Source organism: Mauremys mutica, chromosome 1 (assembly GCF_020497125.1).
Source record: "Mauremys mutica isolate MM-2020 ecotype Southern chromosome 1, ASM2049712v1, whole genome shotgun sequence".
Lineage (NCBI taxonomy): Eukaryota > Metazoa > Chordata > Testudines > Geoemydidae > Mauremys > Mauremys mutica.
In genome coordinates this window covers 175,932,990-175,954,723 of record NC_059072.1, presented here as the reverse complement: position 1 = coordinate 175,954,723, position 21,734 = coordinate 175,932,990, and the positions used below count along the sequence as shown (strand labels likewise).

The 21,734-nt window shown below is 39.6% G+C and overlaps 1 protein-coding gene across 1 annotated transcript in view; it reads right to left on the bottom strand.

The window, feature by feature from the left end:
- LOC123361801 (ephrin type-A receptor 6) overlaps positions 1-21,734 on the bottom strand; it is a 394,507-nt gene that overhangs the window by 214,343 nt on the left and 158,430 nt on the right. The window contains exons 4-5 of the mRNA XM_045001949.1: positions 2,550-2,597; positions 1,964-2,126 (exon numbers count right to left, since the gene is read on the bottom strand). Of these exons, the coding sequence (XP_044857884.1) occupies positions 1,964-2,126; positions 2,550-2,597 (211 nt within the window). The remainder of the gene's footprint in view (positions 1-1,963; positions 2,127-2,549; positions 2,598-21,734) is intronic.

Sequence of the window (21,734 nt, the reverse complement as noted above, 5' to 3'; positions counted from 1 at the left end):
TGTGAAAACTACTAATCACAACCTCTTGGTGCATACGTGAAAAAGGAACTTCCTTCCTTTTTGTGATCTGCTTTACACTTGGTCCTTTATCTCGAGAAGCAGGGGCTCCTGGGTTTAGATACAGAGGTGCAGATTCAATCCCGACAGACAGCCTGCCCAGGAGCATCATCACAGATGGTGGCCCTTATGGCGGTTTGAACTGCTGTAGACCTCAGACATTTGGGATGAGGTTGTCTGGCCAGAGTAAATGTAATACCACAACCACATTTGTAATGACACCACTGTCATCTGGATCTGAATGCATGAGCCTATACTGTTTCAGCTAAAGGGCCAAGGATAAACTTTTCAAAAGCATATCAATGACTTAGGAGCCTAAGTCACATTTTTTCAAAAATAACTTAGGCACTTTGGTTATTCATACAGCTTTATTCCTATTTTTCAGTGATTGAACTAAAAAAGTAAAATATATATTTTGGGTCACACAAAACGTGTTTCATTTTCAAAATGTTTATTTTTTACCTTTTTGAAAAAATAAAAATAAAGTAAAATTCAAAAGTTGAAGTGTTTCATTTCAAAAATGGCAAACCAAAACATTTAGAGTATGCAGATTTTTTGAAAATCCCAGTCAGTGCCTATCTGCATCTTAAGGTACTTAGATACCTTTAAAAACCTGGCCCTAGGTTATTTTTGAAAATGGTATTTAAGAGTTTAAGCTTAGAGGCACTTCAGGTATTTTTACCCCAAGTCCATTAGTGTAGAGTCAGGAGCAGTCTCAATATTTATCTGAGATATTATGTATGAAAGGGATTAGCTCTGAACTATTGTCTGGAGAAGCAAATTTAAATTGAATTGACATTTTAGTAACTAATTCTTTACATTCTTAGCTTCTGAATTGCTTTTGGTTGAATGGTCACCGACAGTCCCATAACCTTTGACTGGTAAACAGTTTGTCTGGATGCCATATTAGGGATCCATAGTTCCGTATTGGTACAAAAGTCACTTTCCCATAATAGTACAGAATTAGAATACATTTTCCAATTTGTCATAGGATTTCAACTTGTGATCCAGCTGATCATTCCTGGATTAATTTGAAATCTCTATGTTAAATACATTCATTTACATTTTGTCAGCAATATTATATGACCCTCTTCATGAGACTTCTGTAATTTTTTATTTATCTATGAAGTCTATTTTGAAAATGTATACATTTATAAGACTTCAGTCTATACTTCAGCTTAAGCAGTATGAAGTTCAACACATTAATGAGACATGGTATGGGTAAGTGGTTAATTAATGTAATTTCACTAATGAACGTTTTTAATGTGATATGTTTACTAATTTTCTATCAAATATTTACAAACATCTTAACTGGGATTTTAATGGGGGCTTAGGTTTCATTACAGAAGTTGTTCACAGATCTTTCTGAGGCTTTTTATATGCTTGCTTCTTACTTGGGTATTTAGCAGACTTACTGTTTGATTGGAAATACACATAATTGTTTCCATTCCATTATTCTTAGATAATGGGAGTACTGAAAGCCAACAGATGAAAGGCTCTCTGTGAGACGATGTTAGGTTCTAGGGTCTTGCATGAACGCACAGGACTGTTCTGCTGGTATCCATACCTTGTGGGTCTTATAAGCTCCATTTCAGGAGGATAAAAGGTGGAAAGTCTCTAGGGAAAGAAAGGGGTTGGGGTGAGGAAATCTTGCAAGGAAAAAAGTCTCCTTCAATGTTCATCTCGGGCTGATTTTTATTTTTGTTGTTCCTAAGTTCAATATAAAGGGAACCCCACCCCCCAGGGGATGTGTGAAAAAGTTTTTGTTTTTTTACATTAACCCAGTGGGCATTCTGTGTTGTGTGTGTGGTGAATACTCAGCTCATTCATACTCCCAATGTCTGACTGACTTAGAATTAGACACTACTACTATGGTAGTCACATTTGTCCCTTCCTTAAGACTTACTTTCATCTCCAGTTTCAAATTCAAACTTCTGGCTATAGCCGCTGTATCCTGCTGCAGTCCTGACTCTGATATGAAATATATATTTGGTGGCTGGCTTGAGACCTGTGATGATAACACTTGGAGCCTTGGACCTTGTGGAGGAATAGCTGAGCTGCTCATGCTCCTGATGGACAAAAGAGGGGAGAAATGATATCAAGTTGAGTTTTGCAAAGTTTGTAATAACAATAGTCCAAATAGAAAGCTCTGCTTTTTTCTTATGAATGTAAAAGTTGTTCATAAAAGGAGGTGCAGGTATGAATTCTGGTACTCTCATATTGTGCTATCATCACAATGTATGACATGACTTTGGATTAGAAATATTTTAAGAAATTCTGCTTATTCTTTCATACAATGCATATTGTACCTTTGTGATTTGGGTTAGTAATTATACTGTAGTCAAAATAATATAGTATTAATACAAAACTACATTCACAGAAAATGGCAGCTGAAATGGCAGCTACATATTTTGCACAATGGACAAATTAGAAGTTCAGTAAGTACTAGTAAAGTGTAAAGATGTGGGAGTATTCAAATACCCGCTACTCACTTCTACCCGCAGGTAGTGCCAAAATGCCGGCGCTATCCGTGGGTAGGCCTGTAGGTAAAAGAAAATACAGATTAACTTTTTTTTAGTTCGAAAACTTCTAGCATGGTTCAACTGCTTTGTTGTTGCTGAACTTAATTTTTCTCTCCAGTTAGCTGTAATGTGATTGTATATAAATTCCCTGGCACACTATAATGAAAAACATTCTTTGCAGAATTCCCATGTTAAGTATTTTCCAGATGATTCCGGGAGTTGTTGAGAACCCCCAACTCCTACTGAAGTCACAGGGAGTTACAGGTGCTCAGCACCTCTCAAGATCAGGTTTTTAGTAGAAAGGTTCACTCTATCAGATTGCTGCTCAAACACAGTAATACGTAGTTTTGCACACAGAGCATGCTGGTGATAGTTTTTTAGGACATGGTGAGGGTGTGATATAACAGAGCAGAGTTATTTCATTAGTTACTGCCATTCCATAATTCAGTAATCTGTAATCTTTTACACAATGCCTACAGGTCACCTTTATTGTGCTAGAGAATGTCTCATCTACAATTCAGGCTGAAGCAGAATTGTTCATACTCTCGATAATATAATAGCGGTACTCACAGGGCACCACAAATGTATACATGCACTGACATTATGCTACGTGCTATATTAAGCTATTCAAAAGTTGTTCCTAGCTTGTTAATGTGAAGAAGATGCAGCAGGGAAAAGAGCAGCTTTCAGTTACATTGCAGAAATTTACTACTTTTGAACAATATACATATGCTTTTACATGAAGCATGGCATGGCAAACATATTAAGCCAGATTCATCCCTGATGGAACCTCACTGAGTACAATGGAGTTACCCCAAAGATGAATTTAGCATCAATGCTTCCACTGGCCGGGATACAGCAAAATCAACTAACTAAACCACATCAGGATTTCACACAGATAAGTATTGGTATTTGGGGCTGGGGAAACATCAACCAAAATTTAAGATTATTACAACCAATGCCCACTGTTCAAATTCTGGAGATAATTTGAGAAACTGTATTAAGAGAAAATCCTCAAGTTGCTACTTATTTAAAGCAGACTGTTATTAAATTTTGAAATAACAACAAATGCTACATAACATAAAAACAAAATATGTAACATGTAAAATATATATGTACATATGGAGGGAGAATACAGATAATACAAATGAACAACAGAATTTTAAAAACTGATAAAATGGTACTCTATGGTATCAAAAGGCAAAACGATTCTGCTAAATCTCACACACATTTTAACCATTTTATTTAGATCAATTTTGTGACCCTTAAACTTCCATTTTCTAGGAAGTTTGACAAAATTGGTTATTTTCCCTTCAAGAGAGGCAAAAGTGCTAATTCTGATTTTCAAAGCTGCTGAATAGAGTCACTTTTTGTTTGAGAATGGGCTCTCTTTAATTGGAAAAACAGTAGTTCCTCTGTACCAGCTTAGGTCTCTGGTTCTTAAGGCCTGTGATGATAACACACAAAGCGTTGGCTACCAGGGACTCGCTCAGCTTTATCCCCAAGGACATGGTGGAGCTCAGTGGACAATATCACATAGTAACAGTTTGTATTATCTTTTCTAAGAATTTCTGCAGAGCTTGAGGTACTTGTGGGTGTGGGGCCCTGTCCACAAAGCATATGCTTGCATGGAGGAGCACAGGGTCACAGAGGAGCTCTTGGAAGAGTCCATAATAGGGGAAAAATAGGGCTGCAGGAATGTGAAACCCTTTTGCAGGGAGAGAGAAAAGGCATGCAAATGGTCTCCCCTCTGTATGTGGATCAGGGTCAATATGCAACAAGTATAGTGTTCCTTCATGTTAACAGTAATACTTCACTGTAGTTTTCAGTCAATTTAGGATACTTATCAGAAACGTAATTTGAGAGAACACACAGGGTGAACGTGTGAAGCCTGAGTTAAAGAGGTAAATACAGTGTAAACCAGAAAAGTACCTAATGCTAGCTCACAGCCAAAAATATGAAGTTCTGGGCCTCTAAGTGCAAAAAGAATTCACGGAGACTATAACTGGCCATTTACATATGGAGTCAGCTGTTCTGTTTGCTAATGTGGATTGGAGCCACTGTGTCCACAAATGGAAATCTGCCTTTAAATGATATTCTCCCTACTCAGTACTGTCAAGGAACTATACACTACTGTATATATATAAATACTAATAGAAGCACTAGAGACCATGGGAGCCATCATTTTCTCCTGAGTACAGGTCACAATGTCAGAGCTGAATAAATACTATGTATGGCAAATTGCCAGCACTATTATGATGGGTCCTGCACTTTCTCCTCTTGTGGGGGTTCAGGGCATCGTTTCTCACCCCTGAACTGTGGTATCAACTGTCCCACTAGTGTCCCAGAAAAGGGGAGTGGAGAGGAAGGGACCCGAGCCCACCCTCTACTCTGGGTCCCAGCCCAGGGGCCCTAGGGATAGCAGTAAACCACTTGAACTAGCGATTCCTTCCCCTAGGCTACTTCCCTCTCCGCTCCTTCAGCTTGTGGGGCTTCCTGCCCTCTCTCCGCTTAGGCCAAGTTTCTCCCAACCCCCTCTGTAGAGTCCCTCTGCTCTGCACAGGCTGGGTTTCCCTTTACCTAGGGTCTTGGTCTTCTGGCCCACCACAGCACGTCTCCAGACTGCTCTCTGCTCCAACACCAAACCACTCTGCTTCAACTCCTTCAAACTGCTTTCCTCCAGACTGCTCTCCGCTCCAACACCAAACCACTCTGCTTCAACTCCTTCAAACTGCTTTCCTCCAGACTGCTCTCCGCTCCAACACCAAACCACTCTGCTTCAACTCCTTCAAACTGCTTTCCTCCAGACTGCTCTCCGCTCCAACACCAAACCACTCTGCTTCAACTCCTTCAAACTGCTTTCCTCCAGACTGCTCTCCGCTCCAACACCAAACCACTCTGCTTCAACTCCTCCAACTGTCTGATTGAAGTAGGGGTTTTTTATCAGGTGACTGGCTTCAGGTGCTCTAATTAATCTGTAGCATCCTCTCTTCTCTCTACAGGGAATAAGGCTCTCATCATCCTGGGGCTTATGTATCTCCCATCTATCACTCTCCTGCTGCCCTCTGGCCGTGCTATATCACATGTGTTATAGTAAAGAATAATATTACAGGGTTCTGCCACTTATAGTATATCAATGTTTATTTAAAATCAATGAATGATGAACACAGAAAAGTGTAAAAGAGCAATCTAATATTTTCTCCTTTCCTGGGTGTATCAACCTGATGGATACATGTAGACATGGTTGTTGAGAGAAGCAGCAGTATCTAAAGGAATGACTTAAACCTTGGGAGCAAGGAATGTCTATTAATCACATCTCTGTGGGCATGGGAAAGGGCAACCTCCCATCTCTTCTTCAGTTTCCTTATCTGTAAATTGGAGATAATGCTACTTAGCTACCTCAAAAGGGTGATGTGAATTTAATTAGTTATCATTTTCATAGCCTTAAAATACAGCACATACTTGTGTCAGATGTGACACCTTGGGAGCATGGAATTTTCAAAAGGCTGTTATACTGGGATGTGCCAGATGCCATAGGCACTGGGATTAGTAACAAACTTGTGTATCTATGAATATTATATGTAACTTTGGGCACTAGGGATTGTATACTAGCTTCACAGAAAGTTACCAAGCTTCCACAAGGAACTAAAACAAGTGAGGAGTAATTACCACAGATCTCGAGAGAGGGAAACAACTCTAGAGAAGAACCTCTCCTTGGGATGAATTGCATATGCTGGTTCAGCCCAGTTCAAGAGGGCCAGGAGACAAAGAAAGATCTTGTGATATCAAGGGCCAGCCTGAACTGTTGGAGGGGACCCTCATTTTGATTCAAAAATTGACCTGAGAATGTAACCAAAAGGGCACAACCCTGCTGGAAGGATGTGAAGAACTGGACCCTTCCTGGGTCTCCATTTGGAAGATGGCTGACACGTGGTAAGCTTAGCATGCAGGGAGACTGTTTATTGGTTTATGGCAGGTTTTCTCTGTGATGATTTGTCCTAAAATAAATGTACTAGGTTTTGTGAAAGCTGCTGGTCATTGGGTACTATGGTCACTGTCCCTGGAGAGAGTGCAAACTGCAGGTGTTAGACTAATGTCAGACTTGCTGGGATACTCACAGTGAATTGCAGGGGAACTGCAAGCCCAAATTTTTGGTCTGGAGGGATAGAGATTTGGGTCCTTGATCACAGAGAGGTAATGGCTAGAAGCCAGAGACCTAAAGGGGTGCCCTGGAGGAGACCCTGGAGGGGGCAGAGGTGTAGTTAACACTACCAGAATTGTAACCATCCTCACAGGAAGCAAAGGTACTTGAAAGATGGAAGAGTCTTGAGCTAGTTAGAAAGTCTACCAGGAGAAAGCAGGGAGTCAGGAGAAGCTGAAATTGTCTGTGGTGTCGCTTCAGGAGAAGAGGCCAGCAAAGTTTGATGGTATAAGCCACCATACGTGTATTTTTTTATGTTTGTTTGGTTTTGTTCTAGTATCTGTCACTAATCTGAGCTATAACCATTTAGGTGCCTGAAATATTGAAGTGTGCTTTACCACTTTGGCCATTCAGTACTTTTATATTTTGATTGTCTGTCAGTCAGTTCATCACTCTTTCCATAGGTAAGCAAAGCTGTCAACAGGAAAGGGGTAGAATGGATAACCAATCTAAAGAAAATACAAGAGGTCAGAACCCAGCCAAACATCACTTTAATTGGATTATGTACCAGGAAAGGCTGAGGTGAAGTGAGGTGAGCCATGAACAGGAGAACATAAAATGGAGAGAGGAGGGGACAGGGTGACTCCAAAGGTGCTTGAAATCTCACCAGCACAATGAATGATGTGGACAAAGTGAGAGAGGGTGTGTTATTAAAGGTTAAATAATATGGAGGGCCAAGAAGAAAACAGGGTATAAGGACATTAGATAAGATATTATAAATCACATTGACAAGGTGATCACACTGGGAGGAATAAATCGGTTATGGAAAATCTGGAATCAGAATACAGTAAAGGGGGTGGGGCATGTGTCTTGAAAATGCTAGGTTAGCCTGCATATTAAATCCCTCGTCTCCAACACCCATAAAATATTCTAGTCATGCGTCTTTTCTAATTTAAAATATTTACTAAAGAAAACTTTTGAATCAACATTTTAAAGACTGCTCTTAAGTTTGGCAGGCCAAAAAGTCAGAGACATTAGCAGTATTGGCAATCTCAACATCTGAATCAAGCACCCCAAATCATGAGAATGGTTTATAGAAATCTGAGATTAAAAAACAAAATAAAACAAAAATCATTTGAGGTTCTTTTGTTTGCCTTCCAGTTTTTAAAGCCTGGAGGTCATGTTTTCATGCTTTTCTCTGCACCCATGAGGGCTAAAAATATTTTTCTTTAAATGAAAGCTCAGATTATCATACTCACAAGACTGCAGGAGCTGTGGTTCTAAGCATAACACCAATTATCATGAGAGTCATGATAAAAATCATGTATCAGAGGGGTAGCCATGCTAGTCTGGATCTGTAAAAGCAGCAAAGAGTTCTGTGGCATCTTATAGACTAATAGATGTATTGGAGCATGAGCTTTCGTGGGTGAATACCCACTTCGTTGGATGGGTATTCACTCATGAAAGCTCATGCTCCAATAAGTCTGTTAGTCTATAAGGTGCCACAGGACTCTTTGCTGATAAAAATCATGACAGTTGGCAACACTGATTCAGCCAAACCAACCATAAGTGACACCACGAAGCCTAAACAACAGCCTACTACAACAGCAGAACCCAAGTATGACTTTAGGTGCCATTCCTGGTTTCAAATTAGCATTGCCTCGGTTTCAAAGACCACAAATCAATCTTTACTCACACGGTGCTTTTTTACCTAAAAATCACCTCGGACATGGGTTCTAAAATTTATCAGTAAGGAACCAGGGACTACAGAATTTGTGAGCCCTCAGAGACATGTCACCAGGCTTGTAGTGTAGAAAAGATAAACTACAGCTCAGAACTGTACTATCCTTGGTGGAAGAGTCACCTATGTTACATTTTGCATTATTAATTTGAAAACTATCCTATGAAAAGTTGACATGTATAGCCAAACAGTAGAAAGAAGAATTCTGTTGAAAACAACCTATCACCTCGGTTGTTTTACTAGCAGAATATCAAATAAGATTATTTAACAGCAGAGGGCTGACCAGAGTTCCTGTTCATTTCAATGAATTCTGAACATAAGGATAGTTAACTTTACATATGTAATGTCCTGTGGATAATGTCTATATGTCCTACAGCACACTTCGTCAACATTCTCACCTAAAAGGTTTTATCACCTCAGAAATTAAGATGCAAAAATCAATATTTTATTCAATGTCCTCCTTACTGTGAGATCTTGGGGTATATTTTCCATTTTAATTTGTTAAAGTTCCTCATTTTTGCAAAGTTACCTGACTTACTTTTCTGATGTTTTATTCCTCTATTGTATTATAGTTTGCATTTCATTGTTCTATTTGTGAAAACTGAATAAGAAAAAACTAATTACCAGATACAGGAGGTGGATGTAGTGATCATTTTAAGAGGGGGATTAATGTACTACATTACACTGACCATTCCCTAGTGTAATAAAAAAGCAAACAGATAGACAATTGTGAGTTGTCTTTCTTTCCTCTCCATTTATTTTATTTAGGAACAGTGGTACAGTAAAGCTGAAGCACAGAAGTTGTGAATTATAGACTCATAGATGTAGGGAAAAGAGAAAGAACAGAAGAAGTCGGGAGTCCATTATAAATATCAAAATTGGGAACCTTTAATTTAAGATCATAGAAAATTTATAGAGTTTCAATAACATCAATCACATGAAATTAGCCCCTCTTCAAAAAATCTAAACCTATGGACAAAAAGGCACGTAGCTGAAATCCTTCAACTGATATCTAACGTGCATTAGAGCAAACTCCTAACACATATTGAACTCCTAAGCCACTAATTTGCCAAACATAACTCTTAAAATGGAGTGAGCGCCTTCTGCTGGAGACCAGCTTCATAGTCCCTTGACTCCCTCCAATTTGCCTTTTTAAAATGCATGCTCGTTCGTGCGCGCACACACACATTTTTCTTTTGGCTAGAAGTAAGGGACCACCACCATAAAACCCTTATAGCAATCAAATGAATTAGTTAACAATTTTCCACTCTTCATAGGGGAACTGCAGTGCTGCTTTACTTGCAACACTGAATTCCTAATATCAGAGAGGTAGCCGTGTTAGTCTGGTTCTGTAAAAGCAGCAAAGAATCCTGTGGCACCTTATAGACTAACAGACGTTTTGCAGCATGAGCTTTCGTGGGTGAATACCCACTTCGTCGGATGCAAGAGTTCCTAATATGAGATAGTACTGCATAAATATATAAATACAACTGCATTAGAAGCAAAAGAAAGACCAATGACAAGGTAGGCCAGTTACTCAATGAAGGGGAAAAACAATAACAGAAAATATGGAAATGACAGAGGTGCTTAATGACTTCTTTGTTTCGGTTTTCACCAACAAGGTTGGTGGTGATTGGATGTCTAACATAGTGAATGCCAATGAAAATGAGGCAGGCTCAGAGGCTAAAATAGGGAAAGAACAAGTTAAAAATTAGTTAGATGTCTTTAAGTCACCAGGGCCTGATGAAATGCATCCTCAAGGAGCTGATTGAGGAGATATCTGAGCCATTAGCGATTATCTCTGAAAAGTCATGGAAGATGGGAGAGATTCCAGAAGACTAGAAAAGGGAAAATATAGTGCCCATCTATAAAATGGGGAAAAAGGACAATCCAGGGAATTACAGACGAGTCAGTTTAACTTCTGTGCCTGGAAAGATAATGGAGGAAATAATTAAGCAATCAATTTGCAAACATCTAGAAAATAATAAGGTGATAAGTAACAGTCGCATGTATTTGTCAAGAACAAATAGTGTCAAACCAACCTGATCGCTTTCTTTGACAGGGTAACAAGCCTTGTGGATAGGGGGGAAACTGTAGACATGGTATATCTTGACTTTAGTAATGCTTTTGATACTGTCTCGCATGACCTTATAATAAATAAACTAGGGAAATGCAACCTAGATAGTGCTACTATAAGGTGGGTGCAAAACTGGTTGGAAAACCGTTCCCAGAGAGTAGCTATCAGTGGTTCATAGTTATGCTGGAAGGGCATAACGAGTGGGGTCCCGCAGGGATCAGTTCTGGCTCCAGTTCTGTTCAATATGTTCATCGGTGGTTTAGATAAATGGTATAGAGAATACAATTATAAAGTTTGCGGATGATACCAAGTTGGGAAGATTTGCAAGTGCTTTGGAGGATAGGATTAAAATTCAAAATGATCTGGACAAACTGGAGAAATGGTCTGAAGTAAATAGGATGAAATTCAAGAAGGACAAATGCAAAGTACTCCATTTAGAAAGGAACAATCAGTTGCACACATACAAAACGGGAAATGACTGCTTAGGAAGAAGTACCGCGGAAAGGGATCTGGAGGTCATAGCGGACCACAAGCTAAATACGAGTCAACAGTGTAACACTGTTGCAAAAAAAGCGAACATGATTCTGGCATGTATTAGCAGGAGTGTTGTAAGCAAGACATGAGAAGTAATTCTTCCCCTCTATTCCGTGCTGATCAGGCCTCAACTGGAATATTGTGTCCAGTTCTGGGCACCACATTTCAGGAAGGATGTGGACAAATTGGAGAAAGTCCGGAGAAGAGCAAAAAAAATGATTAAAGGTCTAGAAAACATGACCTATGAGGGAAGATTGAAAAAATTGGGTTTGTACAGTCTGGAAAAGAGAAGACAGAGAAGGGACATGATGGTTTTCAACAGTTTTCAAGTACATAAAAGATTGTTACAAGGAAGAGGGAGAAAAATTGTTCTTAACCTCTGAGGATAGAACAAGAAGCAATAGGCTTAAATTGCAGCACGGGAGGTTTAGGTTGGACATTAGGAAAAATTTTCTAACTGTCATGGTGGTTAAGCGCTGGAATAAATTGCCTAGGGAGGCTGCGGAATCTCCATCATTGGAGATTTTTAAGAGCAGGTTAGACAAACACCTGTCAGGGATGGTCTAGATAATACTTAGTCCTGCCACGAGTGCAAGGGACTGGATTAGATAACCTCTCGAGGTCCCTTCTAGTCCTATGACTCTATGAAACAGAAGCACTGACAAGTTCACATGACCTAACATGGAGTCCAATAGGCAGTAGGAAACACTATGGCGTCTTTTGGCCTGTTAAACCCAGGGTTGTGAGTTCAATCCTTGAGGGGGCCACTGAGGGATCTGGGGTAAAAAAAAAAAAGAACTGTCTGGGGATTTATCCTGCTTTAAGCAGAGGGTTGGACTGGATGATCTCCTGAGGTCCCTTCCAACCGTATCATTCTATGTACTCTGTAGCTGGGTTCTCCTGTCTCATATTTATCTTGGAATACAACATAAAAGTCAATAAAGAGATTTTAATGCAAATCATGTGCTTTGTTATATTAACTATTGCACAGATCTGTTCTTCCCTCACCCCCCAGCAGGGCCGGCTTAGGCCGATTCAACCGATTCCTCTGAATCGGGCCCCGCAGCTGTTTATCCCACACCCGGCCCCAGCTCACTTCCCTCTCCTCCCCTGAATGCTCGGCCCCCTTCTCCTCCCCCTCCCCTGCTTCCCACGAATCAGATGTTCGCGGGAAGCCTGGAAACAAGCAGGAGCAGGTAAGCTGGGGCGGGGGGTGGGGGGGCGCGAGGAGGGCTCCAGAGAGGTGCGGTGCGGCCCAGTCCGCCCTGGCTGAGTGGCTCCCTCCTGCCTGGACCCCCGGCCCTGGCCTGGCCCTGGCCGAATGCCCCCAGCCCCAGTCCAGTCCTGGCCCTGGCCGAGCAGAGCTGGCTCGGGCCCCACGGCGCTGGTCCTGGCCGAACGGCTCCGGCCCGGCCCGGCTTGGGCCCCATGGTGCCAGCTCTGGCCTGGTACCAGCTGAGCGGCTCCGGCCCGGCCCGGCTTGGGCCCCGTGGCTCTGGCCCAGCCCGGCCCCCACGGCACCGGTCCTGGTCCCAGCTGAGCGGCTCCGGCCCGGACCCGGAGCCGGCCGAGCAGCTCTAGGCAGCGCGGTAAGGGGGCAGGGAGCAGGGAGGGGGTGTTGGAAGAGGGCAGGGGAGTTTGGGGGGTTGTGAGAGGGTGGATAGGGGTCGGGGCGGTCAGAGGGCAGGGAACAGGGGGATTGAATGGGAGTAGGGGTCCCGGGGGTGCCATCAGGAAGGAGCAGGGGTTGGATGGGGCAGTGGGGGGCAGTCAGGGGCAGGGGTTCCAGGGGTAGTCAGGGACAGAGAGAAGGGGTGGATGGATGGGGCACGGGTCCCAGGGGGGCATCAGGAATGGGAGGAGGGGTTGGATGGGGCGGCAGGGGGCAGTCAGGGAACAGGGAAGGGGGGTGGATGGGGCGGGGGTCCCGGGGGGGGCATCAAGAACTTTAGGTCGGGTTAACATGCATCCACATATATTACGCAATGTACATAATATATAATGTTATTATTATTTATATAGTTATGGAAAGTAAATAATACATGGAAGAAATGAAAGGGATGTTTTTACGTGTTTTTTTTTTTTTAGTCATCCCTGCCGGGGCCCCGCTGAAAATGTTCAAATTGGGCCCCGCACTTACTAAAGCCGGCCCTGCTCCCCAGCCCCTCACTGCTATTCGGGTGCAATCCTACCAACACTTACTCTGGTGAAAAACTCAACTGACTCCTGTGGGAGAACAAGAATGAATAAGAGTTTTCAGGTGTGAGCACTACATTTTTATACATATGCATTGCTTGATTGCAAAAATGAGATAGAAGGATAGTTTAATACTGAAGAGAAGGAAAGCTGACAGAGGAGTTGCTTATAAAGCACTTGTGCAGTCTTAAATTTCCAGAGAACCACCAAAAAGAAGATATGTGCGTGGAGATTTTGAACTTAGTACTGAGTGTGTGAAACTCATCATTTTGGAGTAAATTCTGAGTTCAGAACCATGAGTACTTAAACCAAAGGTTCATCAAAGCACTGGAGGGATCGAATTAGTTTTTAGCATGACAGACAGTAATACTTAAGATACTTTATTACAACATGGTGGTGGTTGTTCCATAGCTGCAGTTGAAGCTAACTTCCCATAATGAACCCAGTTTATTTTACCCTAACTTCCTCAAAGAGAAACCAGTCCCCTTGTAATATCTTTATGCCACATTTCATCACAATGTAGAGTTTTTGGGGAAGTCTGATACAATTCAGAAAAAAAAAATCTTAATGTTATGACTCAAATATTTCCCTGTCTACTTTTAACACTTTCCTAACTGTTTTTGGCTTATCTTTTCAGCAACTTTTTTCAGCAGCACACCTGAGACAAAACCCACATAATATTGTGCTTTAGAGACATAGCACTTCTAGGTAAAGATGGAAAGTAGGTCACTGGTTAATAAAGTTTTCAAATTGCAAGTGAAAAATCCTAGAAGGAAGATAACAAAAAAGGATAGCTCCAAGCCAAATAGCTCCAAGCCAAATAGCCGACAGTTCTCTAAACTGCTGTGACAAACGGATGGGAACCTTCTAAGTTACATTAGCCTACTAGCAATATCAATTCATGTAACTATAATAATGCTGTGTATATAAACTGATGCATTCCCACATGGCAGGGCATAACAAGTTTTCAGTTTCTTTATTTCAACCTCAATCAGGAGACATTTTAAACTTAAGTAAGGATTTAAAACTAAAACCAAACTTTCAATATAACAATGAAGATTCATTCTTCAGAGGAAGGAATCCAAAATGGTGGTTGTGATATAGCAGGTACTATAGTTTGACTTACAGAAGCATCATAGTTTTAATGTGAGGGCACAATTCTATGTATACTGTTAATATTCAAATAGGTATCAATGCAAACAAATTACAAAATAACACAAAAGTAAGTGAGAGATGCACAAAAGTCAGAATATTCAATTGGTGCCTATGGTAACTTGTTTCATTTGTGCATCTGTAGATGCTTGTCTGATTTCTGAATCCTCACAATGTTCATGGGTGGTTGGATTGAGGATTTTGAATCCACCTCTATTACTGTACCAGTTTTCAGGATCCCATTACTCTACAGCTGTGACAAAGAATTTTAGCTGCTCTATATACTGTGTGCATTTCTATGCCTGCCTTTTTGAAAAATGTTATACTGCTTCAAAGACATTTTGTGATATAGACCTCATTTCACTCCCTTTTAATAATTCTAGGCTTTCAAGGTGGGAGGACATATGAGAATGACTGGGCTGCTCTTGAGATCATTAGTTGTCTATCTTTAAACATCCACACCAATATAACCTTTTTACTTTCTCAGCACTGCAGATTTATGAATACGTTCTTGTTTTCCTTTGCCAGAGAGACTATTCCTACCTGCTAAGCTATGGAGAAGCTCCCTAGTGCTACAATATTATCTATCAACAAGACATAATTAAAGCTAAGCTGGCTACTTTCTGATGGTTCATAAACACACAGAAGAGAACTCTGAATTGAGTAGAGCATACCAAGTTAACTCTCTTTTAAATTGGCTACTTAAACAGCCGGAACCAAGTACTTTTATTGATATCATAGGCTCAATTCTTTTGAGTTAAACTGATGTAAATCTGGAGTAACTCCACTGATGCAAATGGAATTGTTCCAGATTTACATGCTGTAATAGAGAAAAATCTGTCCCCAGGGTTTTTATGTGATTAGCATTTCATTTTTAACATTGATTTTTTTGAATGTGAAATGATTTAGCTCAGACATCTTCCTTTACATAGAAAAGTAGTAACTGTGACTAGAATAATGTTGATAAAATTTAATATACATTTCAACAACTTGTGAGTATAATCGTGAGTCACTACCTCTGAAATATAAAGCAAAAAGTTAATCTACCAGGTTGCATAGATTGTGCTAACCACCAATATAAACTGTGGTCCTATATTATATTATCTCCTGTCTTGCTAAGACTGGTGAAGGTAACAGGGAGAAGAATTATATAGGACAGTGAAAAGTAATGAGAAGTAAAATTTAGGCTAAATATCAGCAAAAACTTCCTGTTGGCTCTGGAATAATCTCCAAAAAGAAAAGATGGAAGCCCAGGCTTTTGTGACATCTAAAACTAGACTGGACAAAACAAGTTGTAAGGTAACTCCCTTCTTTTCATGTGCCAATATATATGTATGCCTGTTTCTGTAATTTTCACTCCATGGATCTGAAGAAGTGAGGTTTTTTACCCATGAAAGCTTACACCCAAATAAATCTGCTAGTCTTTAAGGTGCCACCGGACTCCTTGTTGTTTTTATACATTATGAGGAATTCCTGCATTGACAGGTAGGTTATCTAGTCTAGTAGTCCTTTTCTGTGTTTAACTGCTATTTTGTCCATTATCACAGAGATCTTAGCTGCATGGCCCTACACGTAATGTGTACAAAATCTGAAATGTATGGGCAAAGGTGGCTTCTTCTGATGTCATCTTAAAGTGATATGAGGGCACTAAGAGAATTTCTTCCAGAGTTCTTGCTAGTGGTTTCAAAGTTTATATGCTTTGTAGGGTATATAGCACAAATTCCTAGAATGACTGAAGTTTGAATTTAATGTGCAATCATTCCAATAAATACAGTAAGGGAGTTCAAGAAGATAGATTCTGACCAATATGCAGGGAGGGCCCTGAGAGATTCAATTTAAGACATTTCACTAGGCAGACACCTCCAGCTACACAAATCTCAATACATTGTTTACAAACCAGTAAATATCTAATGCATGATTTTCTAATTCGGTTAGCTTCACAGGGCCAAATTAATCTCTGGTATAACTCCACTGTGCCTCTGGAATTACATCACTGATAAATTTGACTCATTATTGATAAACCAAATTTCTTCAGACATCTCAAAGGATTTTTTTCTCCTTAAAGGAGTAAGTTCATTCAGCAAATGTGAAGCTTGAAAAATAAGCCACTTTAAAGTTAGTTAAGTTTGTGTTTAAAAGAACAACCCCCCAACTTCCTCCCTACAAAACCAGTCCAAACCCTGATTTTTTTTCTTTTAAAGCAGGGAATCCAAGGTTTTGTGTGTTTATAAAACTAAAAAGTGCCCCATCTGAATCTTACAAAACTCAGAGAAAACAACTTTGAGCTGAGCACAAGTATGGAAAACTTCAGATGAAAGAATTGTTTTTAGGAAACTTATACATACATGAAATCAGATTTTTAAAGTGGAAGTGCCTCCTTAACTATTAGTTCAGCAGCATGGCTACTACAATGCTATAACAGACTAGTATTTGTGGCAGTGTATAAAGGGAGACATGATCATTTTATTTAGAAATCCTTTTTTTTCTCAAGGTTTAAAATCAATGTAGTTTGTACAAGGTCACTGCAAATACAAGAGGCATCAATTTCTGCAGCAACATAAATGTTTTTATGAGAAGCAGGTGTATTCCTGCAAAAGACCATAAAGCTAGTAACAACTCAGGGAGGAGTACATAATAAGAGGTTGTTAACTCAGCCTCCGTGACAAGAGCATCGAGAAAGGGCACTTTGAAACTATTAATATCAATGCATTTAAAAATAAATAAAATAAAATAAAATAAAATCTTTACAAGAGAGAGTTTTCTATACACTAGCTCTTTAAATCAACAGCATTAGCTTTTCTGATTTAAATAAGACAATCATAACAGAATTACATGAGAGTTCTTTAATTATACTGAGTCAGCAGCTTTCCTCAGTGCTTGAGTTGGTTAATCAAACCAAGCCTTTAAAGGTGAAACCCTATTTAATGCATAATCTTGCACTAACAAAAATAACTGAACAGGTCTATTCTTTTATTTAAAAATATATGGTGCTATAAAATGTTTCATTTTGTTACACTGAAAAGGGAATGACTCACTCTGGAAGATCTCATCTTTCCTTTCTGAGTCCTATATCCTCAGCCCGCTGTGTGATTGTTTTGGATATGAAAGAGCAGGCTTCGGGCTTAGTACATTTGCTTTTGGCATCACTGCTTAATCTAAGATGTGGCCTGGGTTCATGTAGTTATCTAGTCTGTTATTGGCTGTGAAAAATATTACAGGATGAAACGATAACAATTTGTCCTATATGAGGGGGAGTTCGTGGCTGCAAAACTAGATTCAGGAGAACAGGGGTCTCTCGCCACTGTTCTCTCGGTACGTCCAATCTACTGAAGTAGTAAAATAACTGAAGTGAAGAACTGGGGAAAACTGGGAGGAAATGCCTGGGATGACAATGGTTCTAGTTTCTTGATAATAAGTATTAGAATAACAGGCATACCTCGGACAATGAAGAGACTTGACTGGGTATGGATAAGTCAGGATGTTTATCAGTTTCTCTTCTGAGATCTTGTCTCACCTTGCGCAGCTTCCCAATCTTGTGCCTCCCTCACTCCAAATAAACCAGGTGCTTTTCACGTCCCAAAATTTGATCCCCACTCTTTGTTCTCTGAATAAATTAGCCCTCTGGCTGGTTCTAACCAACTGGACCCAGTTAGTCCTATTTTCTAATCTTTGTTCCTACAGCGCTTTCTTTTACATCATAATGTCAGCATATTCCAAAACTCCAAACTTCCTCAGGGCACTGGTACGCCAGAACACATTGTGCACACATGATGGTGGGTGAGATCTGGAAATTATGAGATCTTTGAGGTAGCAGCTGATTCTACAATACCAAGACGCTAAAGTGGCCCTATTTGGATATCAGAAAAAGAAAGGGTATCCTAGGGGAAATACAGAATTTAGGTCTATGAAACTGGAGAGGTTTGAAGATGAACCAGAAAAAGAAGAACAGTGAAATGGAAAATGGTGTCACTGGGCTTAGGGTAAAAGGGAGAACTTAAAAACTAAAACAAATTGAGCTGCCTGTATGAAGAGAGCTGGATTAGGACAGTGAAACTGAAAAGAAAGATGGAGTTGGAGTGGGGATAGAAGGTTAAGAGGAAACTTGAATGAAGTCTATAGGAAACTACACAGGGAGAAAGTAACATACTAGAATGTGCTTTAGTTTAGACAAAGACATAATATTAAAACTGGAAATAAGTACAAGTTATGGGGCTCATAGGAATTACTGGGTGAAATGCTACTGTCTGTTATACAGGAGATCAGACCCGATGATCATAATTGACCCTTCTGGCCTCTATCTATGAATCCATGATGATAGTTTCAGGGGCAAGAGGATTTTGGAGGCAACAAACTGACTGTGCTTTATGAAAACAGTGAACCAGCTTTGGTCTTCAAAATGGTTTATGTTCAAGGATAAAGATTTTGGTCAAGGTTCAGGATAGTTCTTATTTTATGTAAGTTTATTCAGTTCCTAGGTTAATTGCTTAGCAGTCTTCAACATAGTGGGTGTCTCCAAACACTGCATTTAATTTGTAAGGAAAGAAATTATACTTGTCTATATAATCATTATTTGGTAGCTGTGCCATTATGTAATTAACTCTATACTTTCTGGAACTGACATTTCACCATTTTTTGGTGAATACAGGCCAACATTTTTTAAACTTGGCTATCCAAAATGAGTCTCTTAAATCCATATTCAGGAACCGAAATAAGTGGCCTGATTTTTCAAGATGGTGAGTTCCTGTCACTACTAGCCCATGCACCTGTATTTCAAAAGGAAAATAAATAAAAACTAGTTCTTAATACAGCAGTGTCTAAATTGGTATGTTCAAGTAGTCTGTTGCTTAAAAGATTATATTAGTCTCCTCTATGCATTTGATGTGTCAAATCTTTAAGAGAGATCCAAAATGTCCTTTTCATCCTATGTTCCTTAGTGTGATCTGAAAGATACCAGGCTGTTGTATATTTTAACTTTTTAACCTGTTTATCTGAACTCTTCACACTAACAGCTGACGAGTACAGTTAACTATAGTATTCATGCTGTGTTACTAAATTATTTGTAAACTATTTTTCTTAAGTGTGGGGTTCTAACATTGTTTGGGTAAAATGGAAGTTGAGCACAACTTTTCTTAGAAATCTACTTCTATCATCTGCTATTTTTGAGGTACTGAACTAGCTGTGTAATGCTGTATTTACGGATTTGTAACCTGTCTTTGCATATACTTTTCAATCCGAAATCTTTAGAGCAGGGGCCTGAAAAACACTTGTGGCTAACAACTGGTTTTTAGATGTGAAACATTTGAATATCTAGTCTATTAGGTTTATGGGTTTAATTTAAAGTTCCAGAAATGAAATGTAAAACAGCTCATTACCTTTATTCCCTTACGAAAAGTTATGATCAAAGAGTCATAGACATTTTTAAATCTGCCAATGGAAGGTAAACACACTGGAATAACAATCAAATGTAAAGAGCTGATTACTCCTCATTATTTTTGGATTACCCACTAAAAAGTATTACATGCACTTTTTTTTACATTTATGTCTCTTACTGTTGTGCAATGCTTTTGTCATATTAAAAAAAAGAAAAAAGTATTGATTACAGAAGGGAACACTAGAAAAGCAAGCACTGAGTGATGTTTTCTTTAAATAATATCCACTAAGATCACTTAAACAGCATAATATTTCTCAGTGAGATCTTTGCTTCAGCAGGAATGATAATAGTAATAGCTCTCTGGACCACTTTATTATTAAATACAAAGTTTTAGAAGCTAGCTCTAAATAATTGAAGAAACCCATTAGGAGGACAGACAAACCGAGGCAGCTAATGGAGAAGACCTAGTGCACAATCTCTCTGATAGAACCCTGGGCTGTCTGTAATTGATATTTAGAGGCTAGATTTCCTTTTCTCCTAATAGTAATTATATCTGTGTCATTAATAATGGCTGCTGTAAGGTCTCTGGGTTTTTCCCAAAGGCAAAAATGATATCTGGTCAGAGAGGCCTCATAATTATTCACTCTCATTTGCAACAGTGCTGAGACCTAGATTTTTCTCATTTGAGAATCTAAGCTCTTATAGTTTTTCCCTTGGGGATCTACATTAATAACAGCAGAATAGGGAAATTGAAAAGCCTACTAAACACACTCACTATACTAGAATTAGCTAGGCAATTTTGTTTTAATGGTTTATCTCCCAAAGCACATTTGCAGTAATTATTTTTAAAATTCTCAAGGTGTGGTTTATTTGCCAGTGGTTCTGAAGTGCTTCCTTATGCTGAAAAAGCAAGGAACATTCATGAAGCTTGTGGTGAGAATGCTGATCAGTTCCTTGAACTATTGTCAACTGCAGGAAGTCTAGAGGTTGATTTTACATCAGTGTTCAAAAGTTCATGTACTTAATCCAAATTATTCAGAATTCTTGGCTCTGCAGAAACACTGGAACTCTCATGAGAATGGGGTTATCTCATGAGATTTATGTTTCCTGCTTCTGGCCGCAGCAGAAATATTGTTCTTTTACACAGCATGCAGCAATGTGTACCAGTGAGATGTGAATTCTAAAGCACACCAACATGTGGCACATTCACTCGTCTATGTAGACATATTACACTTTATATGCACTGGAGACCTTTTGGGGTCTAAATAGAGTGCAACACATTAGTGGGCAACAGAGTTTACAGCCCACTAGTGAGCACTACTGCACTGTGTAGACATGCTCTATGTCGGCACTTCTGGTTCCACTGAGACCCAAGAAGTGCAGAGTTTAGATGATTTAAAATAATAAGGTGAAAATTGTTTACACTCTAAAACTTTGTGTGGGCCTGACCCTTTTTGCTGAACTGGCTACCCGTCCTTAACAAGAATAATATTCACTACCCTATATCTTTCATACTTATTATACATAAAAACCGTTTATTGAACCACTATAACAGCCAGATACCTAAATCAAACTACTGCAAATCTGTATTACTTTCACCATTTCCCTGTTGACAGTAAGCTCACTGGGGTAGGGTGCATGTCTTCCTATGTCTATTATGAAGTGTCTAGCACATGTGGCTATGATAAAAATATATTTTTAATGGATGCTTTCTATTAAATTCTGAGGATAATTTTAAATGGATGTATTCTTCCTAATTTTAAAATCTAAGATAAAGTCATAGCCTGAATACAGAAAGCAATTGCTGGTAAGTAACAGGGTTGCCTGCCACCTATCCATTGTTTTACAAGGATAGTCCCTCAAAAGAGGGATATCTGTCAAGGTACACAGTACACACTACCAGCTGTCCAATTTTATAGGCTCATAGTCATCCCAGATGTCCT